The 12,002-nt window shown below is 33.9% G+C and overlaps 2 protein-coding genes across 2 annotated transcripts; both read right to left on the reverse strand.

Annotated features, from left to right (window-relative positions):
* Positions 1–729: 729 nt before the first annotated feature.
* LOC112454939 (protein obstructor-E-like) lies at positions 730–4,367 on the reverse strand. The gene is made up of 5 exons (XM_025016590.1): positions 4,178–4,367; positions 2,819–3,013; positions 2,305–2,489; positions 1,367–1,599; positions 730–880 (listed from the first exon to the last, which is right to left on the reverse strand). Exons 1-5 carry the CDS (start codon positions 4,224–4,226, stop codon positions 844–846), a joined length of 699 nt encoding a protein of 232 aa, XP_024872358.1. The 5' UTR covers positions 4,227–4,367; the 3' UTR covers positions 730–843.
* A 3,194-nt stretch (positions 4,368–7,561) lies between these two features.
* Positions 7,562–11,522, reverse strand: LOC112454936 (protein obstructor-E-like). Its single transcript, XM_025016586.1, has 5 exons — positions 11,425–11,522; positions 10,599–10,887; positions 9,042–9,353; positions 8,421–8,817; positions 7,562–7,804 (listed from the first exon to the last, which is right to left on the reverse strand). The coding sequence occupies exons 2-5, from the start codon at positions 10,630–10,632 to the stop codon at positions 7,684–7,686; spliced, it is 864 nt and encodes a 287-aa protein (XP_024872354.1). The 5' UTR covers positions 10,633–10,887; positions 11,425–11,522; the 3' UTR covers positions 7,562–7,683.
* Positions 11,523–12,002: the final 480 nt, after the last annotated feature.

Genomic DNA, 12,002 nt, shown 5'->3' on the forward strand with positions numbered 1-12,002 from the left:
CTCTCGCTCGAAATCGATGCAATGCAAAAAAGAGTATGAGGGAAAGAGGGAGAAAGTGAATCACAGAACGAGAAACAACAGAGCAGTTCGGGAGAAAGTGATAGTCAACTGATCTCGTAACGAGAATGATTCAAGGCCTCTTGCACGTTCCTCGGAATGTACCGTTTCGAGAATCGATCGGCGACTGAGTCACCATTAACTTTTTCTGAGAAATATTAAAATCATTTTAAAATTGGTGGAACGTGGTGCTAGTTAATTAATTTTAATAATAGCATCTCTCTTTCTTTCTCTCGTTTTGTTTGTTGCACAACACAAATTGAGTTTTATTTAAACTATTTAAAGCTTGAAAATTCAAGCGGTCGAAACAAAAGAAAAAATATACTTACAACTTTGGAAGATTTATATGCATCTTTGTTTAATAATTAAAATAAATAGTATTGTTAGTGAACATTTAAATATTTTCATAAAGAAACATTGATATTTATAATTTATAATCACGAGCTTCTTGCATTAATCACACGAATCGAATCTTTAAGTTACTATATCATCGATTTTCTTCGTTACATTCTTCATTAAATAATTAAAGTAATTGAACGATTTTTGTAAGAAGACATTATCTCAATTCTAATCTGCGGCGCGTTTTAATTAACGGGAAACTGGGGAAAGGAAATCAGGTTTCGATTGACTGATCAAACACTAAATAAAGTAAAAATAAAATGTATTCCAAGACACTCAAATGGCTAAACACACACATGGAGTTACACGCTGGGCGAAGGGGGTGACGGGTGATTAAAGTGAATGTGCGGCGTCCCGATGCGGGACAGATGAGCGTGGACGACTTCCTTACGGCTTCTTGTCGTCGTCCTTGTACCAGTCCTCGCTGCAAGGTAAACGACAATTGTTGAATTCCTCGAACATTTAAATGAAGCGCAACAGCAGCACCGGCAACTTAATTAATAACTCAAAATCAAAATAAGAGATTTCATTAAAACGCAACTATGTAATGACATAATAATGATACAATAATTTATATAATTTCGTTACGCAAATAGCGAAAGGTGGAAATTAAATCTTAAAAATTACAATCACACGAATCGAAAAAAAAACTAATTAAACGCGTAATACTTAAAAAAGTCCGTTAACTAGATAAACTTATTTTAAAGTTCTCTTATTTAATACATTATTACGTGTTCAGAAAGTTTAGCAAAATTATATATATGTGCCCGCATGCCGAATATTCGGATGATGTCAACATGTTTATTCCTACGCAAACTTTTGGTGATCACACACTAATATACGCTAGCTCATGAATATGGAAATGTAATGACGCGGAACGATAATATGGTGAATGACAAACGGTTCGTACCATCCGGGAACGTTCTCGGGTGAGTCGCATCTCTGCTGCTCCTCGTTATAGACGGTGCCGTCGCTGCAGCCCTGCTCGCGCGGCGTCACACCGTTCAGGCATACATAGAACTTCTGACAGTCCTCGGGATGCGCGAATTTGGGATGATCGACCAGCATGCCCCTGCTGTCAACCTGGCTCTCGATCGGGCACTCGAAGCCGTCCTTCAGCTTCTTGTTCAAAACCCCGCAGCCCTGCATTGTGCAGCATATATTATCGTATCGTTGCATCAAGAAGCATTATCGACTAGCACTTTGATTTAGCGATTTCTGGGTGGACTCGTAGTCAAAGATTGATCTTTCTTTGCTAGATTAGACGCTCTTGGTGTCCAATTTTTTTTAAATATTGGACGTTCTCATTCTCTTTTCCCATTTTTTACAACTTTTGATTTCTAATTTTCCCAGTTTTATTTTAACATAGTTTTATAATAAGAATTTTACTAAATAAGTGATGTTAATTCGATTAGAAGAATTGTAACTGAAGATTAGGATTTCGACATCTCATGAGTGCTGTTTGTTTCCTATAGGGACTCCTAAGTTCAAATGCCAACAAAATTGCATCAAAATACCTCAGACCTAGCCAAAGATCTGTAATTGTAATTGGGAGAAAGTATGCGCGTTGTAGAGTACATTAGACGTGCGTACTTTCTCTCAATTAAAGATCTAACTTCGGGGAATTTCATAGCTTTTGTTACAATTCCGAATAAATTCCTCTAATAACTGAACCCTCGTTGAGGCCGCTCTAGAATTAGACGCGAAATATGACTTTGTTACGTATACACATGCAATGTAAAAGTCAAGATTTTACTTCCGGAACTTTAACATTAATTAATTTTATCGCTAACCGCGTGTCGTGACCAATGGATAAGTATAACAAATTCTTTCTTAAAGCTTTCTCACTTCGCGACCCGCGCTGTCCGGCCACACGCAAGTTCCGCTGTACTCGTCGAAATGTAGCCCGGTGGTGCAAATGATCTCGATCGCCTCTCCGTCGATGCAATTGTAGAAGACGTTGCACACTGACGGGTCAGGATGCGCGAAGAAGCCGTTTCGTCGCGGACACTTCTTAGTTGGCTGTGGAGGTTCTAATAACGAAGACGGTCAATCAATCGATTGTGTAGCATTATTAACGCTATATATTTTAAAGTGGAAGAATATTATATATTTAAGTTGTGTAAAAAATATATAAAACGTGATTTTCTTTCATAGATATAAATAGATGAAAATAAACACATATTATTTTTGTATAATCGTAAAAATAATAATTTGCCTTTAAATTTAATTTGTAATTACCAACGAAGATAATGTTATTAGAGAGAAAATTATTAAATTAGAAATTTTATTTGACGCCAGCAACGGATGTGTTTATTTTTTAGAATATGTTTCTTCACAAAATATCGTTTTAATGTCTTACGTAATTCGAGACGGTCGCCGCAGTCGACGTTGAAGACGTGGTCGCACTTGTTGACCTTGCGATTCAGGGGATCGAACACGAGACCGTCCGGGCACAGCTTCTCCGTTGCCACGCCGTCGTTGCATTCGTAATACTTGTCGCATTGTCTGCTGTCCTCGTACTGGCCGTCCTTGTTCGGGCAATTGTACGCGGCGTCTGTAAACGTTGCCGACGATTAATATTCCACCGCGGTCTTACACCGCAGGCGGAAATCGATCTGGCGTTTCCGGTAAGACACGGAGGTGGTCGAACCCGTTCGACCTGCCGTCGTCGAATTCTTGGATCGGGCATTATTTCGTCGTTTGTTACGTAATTTTGTCTTGGGCGCGCTCTGACCATATACTTATGCAACTCGCCGAACGAGAAAACTGACATTTACGATTTAGAAAGTTCGCTCTCGCACTGTCTCCGCACTAATTCTAACGGATATCTCCACCGAGCCCGAGAGCTACTCTCTTTCACACTTTTCTCCTTCATTCTTGTTGCAATTCTATCGGTTGATATATAATTCACTAATATTAAGCAATTTATTAATATCCAATGTTAACTAACATCTCAGTAATAACAATCCCACATTTTATTGATAACCGTGATAAAAATAGTTTATTGAGATTTTTCAATATCAAAAAATTCAGTAACAGAGTTTTGTGCGACTACTATAAAAATTAAAAAGTCAGAGAAATGTACAGGTATATTATTATATAACACATTTATACGACGTATATGCACATTAGATTTTTTTTGCTGTAACATTAAACACATTTATCGTATCAAAAGTATCAAAAAAGTATTTGGAAAGTTTAAGTATATTATATTTAATTGTATAATTAGAATTTGTAAAGATATAGTATTCGAAGAAAGTCATCAATGCTTATTTTGTAACTGAAATGCTTACGTTATAATGGGATAACTGAAATATTCTTATTTTTCTTTTACTTTTAATTAGCAAAGTTAATTTGGAAGATGGAGCACAAACTCATAAGAAAAGTGCTCATAAGAAATATATATTCTTTTACAAAATTACCAATAAAACTTACTTTACTTTTTTTCTAGAGAATTTTACATCAAGTGTACAATTAAATTTGTTTGAAGTAGATTACATTATAAATAACAGTTATTAATAAATAAGTGATAATTTATAGTAATATTAATATCATCGACATCTAACAATTAATTTTTTAAGAATAGCAGTAATTAATTTTGATGTTACAAGAGAATATTTTCAAGGATTTTCAATGATGCAAGAACAACATTCTTTGCAATACTTTAGAACGTTATTTCTTTCATTCCCGTTTTTTGACAATCACGATTGATACTCACGTGTCAGCGCGATCGCGCCTATCAACGCGACAATCCCGGCCGTGATCATTCTTTCCTCGTTTGCTCGTGCTTTCTTTCGTCGGATCGTCGCGGGATGATCCTAGATTGCACTGAGGTTCACTAAAACGGACGGACGGCTAAAATTAAGCTATTTAATTTTTTATCCTTCTTTGGAATTGGCCCGAGGTCGCCCTCGCGAAACTGCAGCTCTTCGGCTACTCGCCGGCTGGGTATACCTCACGGATCCCCACTATTACCACAACGCAAATCCCACTTTCGCCGTCGCTTTTCATCGATGGACACTCGTCGAGAATGAAGATTGAGAAGACAGGAGAAGGGAAGAGAGAGAGAGAGAGAGAGAGAGAGAGAGAGAGAAAGAGAGAGAGAGAAAGAAAGGAGACTTTTACTCTCCTCTCTCCTCTCAGCGCTCTCACTTCGACACGTCCTTCGTCCCGTTTTTCTTTGATGAGAAAAATGCAAATCATAATCGCGCTGCTTCGCAACGACAATTACGGATAAATGCTGGGAAATTTCATGAATATTTCAGTTATACTATCTTTTCCATCTGGGGGAAGATTTAATTAATTTCTCAAGATGGATAAGCAGAATAAAATTTATTGCACTTTGATAAAAATAGATATATATAAATAATTGAACAAATAAAAATATATGGGAAATAAATGTCAGATTTATGAATTATAAAGAAAATGTGTACGATAAAAATTATATATGACATAAAAAATGAAAGTGACTAGAAAAAAGACGATTTTTTAAATATTTCTTTATAAATATCATTTTTATTAAATATTCGAAAGTCTAGCGACGCCTGGAAAAATCATAAACTCAAGATGAAGAAAATGAACGTTTTAAAAATCTAAGAAAGCGTTGATATCTTGGAGAATCGTTTGCCCGCATTTCTAAACGAACGATTTCAAATGGAGGATAGTAGATTACGCATCACTGATTACCAGGAAACGACAAGTTTTTGTTGGGCTTTCTTCTCTTAACTGTCGTTTAACATTCACCTTCGCTCTCGCTTCGATTGTTCTGACAATGAAAAACTGATTTCTGCGACAATGTTACTGTCCGTTATAGTACTCGCCTATTAATTTAGTAAAATATTCACAACAAGCTTAAGACATAAAAGTCTGTATATCGTCAATTACCTATTAAGGGGTTAGACTAGTGTGACCGGCGTTTTTTCAGGGTAATTTTCAGGAATTAATTTCTAACAAAATATTTATGAAACACCAACAATTTTTTTTTTTTATTATCTTTTATACACATTGAAGAACGTGTCAAAATTTTGTTGTCCAAAAAAATATAAAACTCGTTGAGTTAAGCCGCTTCGCGCATTCCTATGATTTTCGGATGGTGTACATGATTTCGCGAAAACCAGTCGTCTGAAACAAAAATAAAAAATATGCTTATTATCTATATTGTATTGGCTTTCGGTTGACGGAGCATTTTATTTTTATTTTTTTTCCATTTTTGACGATAAGAAAAAAATTCCTGAATTTTTTACTGCAATTGGGCAAAATTCAGGAATTTTTTTCTCGTCGCCAAAAATAAAAAAAAATAAAATGCTCCGTCATCCGAAAGCCAATACAATATAAATAATGAGCATATTTTTTATTTTTGTTTCAGACGACTGGTTTTCGCGAAATCATGTACACCATCCGAAAATCATAGGGATGTGCGAAGCGGCTTAACTCAACGGGTTTTATATTTTTTTAGACAACAAAATTTTGACACGTTCTTCAATGTGTATAGAAGATAATAAAAAAAAATTATTGGTGTTTCATAAATATTTTGTTAGAAATTAATTCCTGAAAATTACCCTGAAAAAACGCCCGTCACACTAGTCTAACCCCTTAAACTAAAGTACATCAAATTTTGAATCTAAAAAATTTATTTATTTATTTTAAATATAGAAGACAATTTTATATGTGTGTGCAAGCTTTTTCCAACATATCTTATAAAATATTTTTAAAAAAATATTACAAAAATATAAAATATTAAAGACTAGGTATAAGGTTATTAGAAAACATTTTACGGATTTAATTAATTGCTTGCTCAAGTTTATCATAATTTTTTATTATTTCTTGTTAATAATTTAATAAAAAATAAAATTGTAACTACTTTAGATAAAAGTAACTATATTTCTTATCGAGTTGATATGCTGATTATATCAATTAGAAATGTAACACACAGACTATTTTAATCATTTAAATAATGTTCCATGATCTTTAAATGGAATGTACATCGCAATAACACGATATATCATTGCAGCAATTGAGTCAATTACAAAGTTTTTCTTCGTCATGCACAACGATGCTCTTCCCGTTTCGCTCTCACTCACGCTTCGTCTTCCGATGTTTTTTTTCCGGGAAAGTGAGAATTGTTCAATACGTAGTTTATTGATCTTAAGTTCACAATTATGTGGTTTTATTTTAATCATCTCTGCTGGTAAAGCAAATTGAATCTTTGTGGCCTAACAATATTTTTTCTGTGTAAATTATATAAATTTTTCTACTCACAATCAGTAAACTGCACGCATTATTTGTCAATCTTGAAACACATTTGAGTGTAAATTTGCATGATTAAATCGATAATTGATTTAACAATAATAGTAATAAGCATTTTTTATTAAACTACTGCAAAGAATTTATTGCTAAAAATATCACCCTAGTCACCTTAGGGTTCGAACCTGGACCTTCCTTCAATTCGTGATAAGCGTCCAGTTCGACCGTTTATCACCACAATAAATTTCAATGTATTAATTAATTGAATGGTGCTAATGTGTTATTACATTAAATATATTTATTACTTGTTATATTTAATATTACAGTTTATAGATAGTTTTGCAATCTTATCTAAGAAGTTTTGTCTAATATCGATGTTCTAACAATATTCACTGTCTTCAACTTATGTAAAGTGATCTTTGTCTCACGATCTTCAGGCTTACGAAAGCATTACGTTAAAGCTGGATTTCGGAAACGTTTCCCATGCATGAAATGCGAGGAATGTCAATCGATATCGTACGAGTACTTTCACCGCTCACGTAAATTTAAGACACGATCTGAATTTATTGCGGAAGAGTTCCGATTCCAGATTTTAAGAGAATCTTGCGAATTTTTTCCAAATAGGCTTATTATCATCAAAAATCAAAAAGCTGAAGACCTTAATACGGATATTAATAAATAAATAATAGTAATATAATATAATGTATTAATTAAATAAAAATGTAAAAATGTCACCGGGGTATCGACCAGCAGACTTCGAATAATTTTCCTCAGAATTAACAGCTTACTTACTTTTTCTAAACTGTTTAAAGCTAGATTTACGATGTATCATCTGTCTAAGCAACCTATTTCGAAGACAGGATTTATGACGGAATATATTTTGAAAGACATGTGTTTGTAGTAAAGATAAGTTTATTATACAATAGGGCGGTTTAGAAATAAAAACTTAAAAACCTACATGCTTAATCTAACATCTTGACCCTAAACGGTCGGTCTGGTACTTTTTCTTCTGCTTGGTCCACCGGTGGGCTTGGGTTTGGGTGGTGGATTCTCCAAGGCATCCAATTCTTCGTCGGTCAGCTGACCTTTGTACCAGTCTTTGCTGCAATTAAATTATTTGCTTTAGATATATGTTTAATGATAAATGAGAAGAGGAATATGTAAAGTGGCGTAAGCTGTATTTAAATTAAACTGTTTTAATCTTTCGATGAATTTGATGTACATAAAAGAGACGCGCAATTCTGAAAATGACGTGCAAATGAATTTCCTTCTTCTCTTTATAAGAAAAAATTGCTCTGTTTTTGATTGTATAATGTATATCATAATTTAAATTATAAATCTATATTTTATTATTCAAGTTTTTTATCTTTTTTAATGCGTTTAATTTTTAATTTCTTTAATAAGGGGATTAAGTTTGACTTAATTTTTTACTTAAATGTACTTTTTGCTCAGAATACTTGGCATCTGTATATATATTTCTGATTACTTATATTAATTTTATAAACTTGTTATTACTTATAAAAAACAATTTGTAGCAAAAAATCTGCATTATTTTTAGATAACAAGAGAGAGATAATTTTTGACTAAATACTAAAAAATGATAATTATTTGCACAATTTCGACCTGTTTCTTATTTTCTAAACGTTATCGATACGTATCATTATTTAGTTTTCATGCTCCTTAAAAATAAAATTCAAGTTTCGGTACATAATTCGTACCATTCGGGTATTTTTCTGGCCCAGTCGCATTTTCCACTGCGCTCGTCGAATGCCTGGCCGAGTTTGCATCCACTTCGCCTCGGTACTTCACCATTGACGCACACATAGAAGTACTGGCAGTCCTCAGTGTCGGGATAACGTGGATGCGTCGCGGCCACAGACTCATCGACCTTTGGGCAGGTGAAGTTGAAGAGCTCGCGGGAGCCGCAGCCCTTCTTCTGCGCCTCATCCGGCCAGTTGCAGATGCCGGTCTTCTCGGAGAAGACCAGACCGTCCGGGCAAGTGATCATGTTGAACTTGCCCTCCACGCAGTAATAGAAGGTATTGCAATTCCTGGGGTCCTCGTGGGCGAAGTAGCCGTGCATGCGAGGACAGTGTGATGACGGTTGTGGCTTTTCTACGGAAAGGAGTAGATATATAAAAATGGAGTAATTAAAAAGTATAAAATTCTTTCGATATAACCAAAAGCAGATTATTATGTAAAATAAAGGTTTGAAAAAATTATGTATCACTGAAAGAATGCACACGTAATATTAAAATTTTTTAAATAATGCTCTTGAAGCACTTGATCGATTTCGTGAATCATTGCACGATGTATAAACAACAGAGGAGTTTGCTTACGTCTCTTGGGTCTCTTTGAGCAATCGATGCCGAACGGCAAGTCGCACTTCTCGTGCTGCGGGCTGAAATCATTGAAGACAAGACCATCGGGACACAATTTTTCCGTTATCTTGTTGTCGCGGCAGTCGTAATATTTATCGCATTGTTCCGCATCCGGGAAGTATCCGTTGGGCTCCGGACACTGGTCCTGGAGCTCGTCATCGTCGTATTCCTCCACTGGCTCCTCTTTCTTCGGAGCCGTTGTGGCCGAAGCGACTTTCCGACGGCTTTGCTCAGCGGCCTCTTGTTTCCTTGTCAAAGCAGTGGCAGCTCCTGTGACAAAAGGATTAAAGTATAATATAAATGAGAAATTATATATTAACAAGAACAAAAAGAACTCTAATTGAATTTTTTAGCATTTTCGATTCTGATCATGTCTCAATATTATTTTATCAGCGCTGAGTCGTAAGAAGTACTCCAGTGCATTTTATACTTATTTAATGGATCAGTTTCTGTTATATAACTAAGAAATCTTTTTGGGAGAAAAAATTATCGAATAACTATACGATCATATGAAAAATTTCAGTCTCATTTTCGTTAAAACAAATCTTTAAAGATTTCTATGGGTCAAAACCTTCAAATTTGTTCGGACTGCTTTGCGTCATTAGTTGTTCAGCAAAGCATCAGAAAACAAAACGAAGTAAAAAAAAAAAAATTAAGGAAGACAAGAGTGAACGTGTTAAGGCAGAGGGTCGACTGGTCCCTCGGCACGTTTTCAAGGCGGCACGTCGTCTGCGTCCCTGAAGATATGCCGGTCGACCTCGCGAGCGCGAACGAAGAAAGTGAGAAAGTGGCCGAGCTCCCGTACGTATACGCTCGGTCGGTCGGTCGTCCACAACTTAAATGTCGTTTAATCGGCTCGATCTGATAGCTTTCGAGCGCGCTGTTAGCGGACTTCGACTCCGATATAAACAGTTTAACCGGACAACTAGATGCAGACGATCTCGGACAAACGCGTCAATTCCCGAAAGAATTATTTTCCCCGATTATCTTACCTTTATTTTTTAACTTAAAAGCTTTTAATTATATTAAACTTACTTATCTATTATAACTAATATAAAAAGTAGAGAACAGGAAATATACAATAGAAATTGAAAATAATATATAATATAAATTAAAATGTTGTTTTTTTAATAATAATATATATATATATATTTCATAAATTAAAGATAAATATATTTCTTAACTATTTTATTCATTTTATATTAAAAGTATATAAATTAAATTTATAAAATACGCGGATTTTTGATAAGTTTTTACCAACGTATATATGTCCCACATATGGCAAATATTGAAAAGTTTTCACTTTTTCAATACTGCAAATTTTTTATTCATTTGAAATTGACAAACAGAAAAGATAAAATGGTCGTGCACAGCAAAAATAAACAGATTCTATCGTAACACTTTTACGTATAAAAAAAAATTCCAAAAAGATATTAAAAAGTTCAGCTTTATTTCGGATCTCGTGTTAGCTACTCGGTTTGTCTTGAACTGATAAAGATCATGATAAGAGCTCACCGAAACAGATCAGGAGAAGAACTATCGTCTTCATGCTGACGAAGGATGGGCGCCGATTGAGAAAGAGAGAAAAAGAATGACGTCACTATGTACAATGATCCAGTCGTAGTAACGCAGTCGTATCGGTGACTAGAGACTACTGGGCCCCTTCAAACGTCGGGGTCTTATATGCGGCCCCCACTTCATCCGAGGTTACAACACTTGGTGTTCACGTAGAGAGTCTATGGAGGGAAAATCGACAATCTTCTATATGTACACATATGCATGTACACATCAATTTTCAGCTCGTCTGAAATTACATATAAAATTGCATATTAGAAAATTGCAAATGTAGCGTACGAGATACATTAAAATCACCGATAATGCTTTTGCTGACATTGTTTACGTTGTATTTGTTAAATAAACACTTGTCAATATATTTACTGACTTTCGCATATCAGTAAAAATAACTTTTCGTCAAAATTATTTCGAAATAGTGTGAATGCTATTGGCAAAACCTTTGTCAGCGATTTTAATCCCCAATACATACTTACATGTGTATATATATATATATATATGTATATATATATATATTATCTGTATAATTAATATTTTTTATAATTAGTTCCATGGTGCTTGTAATTATTTATGCGTTTTATATAATTATTCATGTATCACATATAGAACAAATTGATACGCTCAAATTTTGATAAACCTAAATTAAATTACAACAATTGAAAAGTTTGAAGCAAAAATTTAAAGTAAAATATATAAAAGGAGGATGTGCGCTACGAAAACAGTGCACAATCTCGCGAAAATCAAGATTTTCTGGTAACTTTATATTTACCTGCGAGATATTTTTAGCATACCAAAGTCTTCCACACGCCGAGAAAACAACGTGAAATTCCAGTTTCTTCCCTTAATGTTTCCAGTTTTCGTCTTTGCGTATTGTTACCTGCCGCGTAAAAATTTCGAGACGTGATAATACTGCTCAATCAATAATAACACTGTTTTATATTGAGTTTCATTCAAAAAGAATATTATTTTTTAAAAATATTTTTAAATAACAATTGGTATCTAAATATAATCATATGTGAATTGTGCTCATTAATTTATATTTTTACTTTGTTGCTCTTAAATAATTGTAATATTAATAATAACAATTTACAAAATAATATTTTTTAAATATATGAAATACACATAACAGTAAAATATGTATTAATACAAAATCAATTCTTGTTACTTTTTGTTTTTCTAAATGTTAAAATATTTAAATATTTTCTTATGTTTAGCATCTAAGATTCAATAATGTAACACATTCAATTGTTTTGCACACATTTTATAATATATACATATACACACAAACACATATATAGGTATATATATATATATATATATATATATATATATATATATATATATATA

The sequence above is a fragment of the Temnothorax curvispinosus genome, unplaced genomic scaffold (assembly GCF_003070985.1).
Source record: "Temnothorax curvispinosus isolate PA1 unplaced genomic scaffold, ASM307098v1 QBEX01005552.1, whole genome shotgun sequence".
Lineage (NCBI taxonomy): Eukaryota > Metazoa > Arthropoda > Insecta > Hymenoptera > Formicidae > Temnothorax > Temnothorax curvispinosus.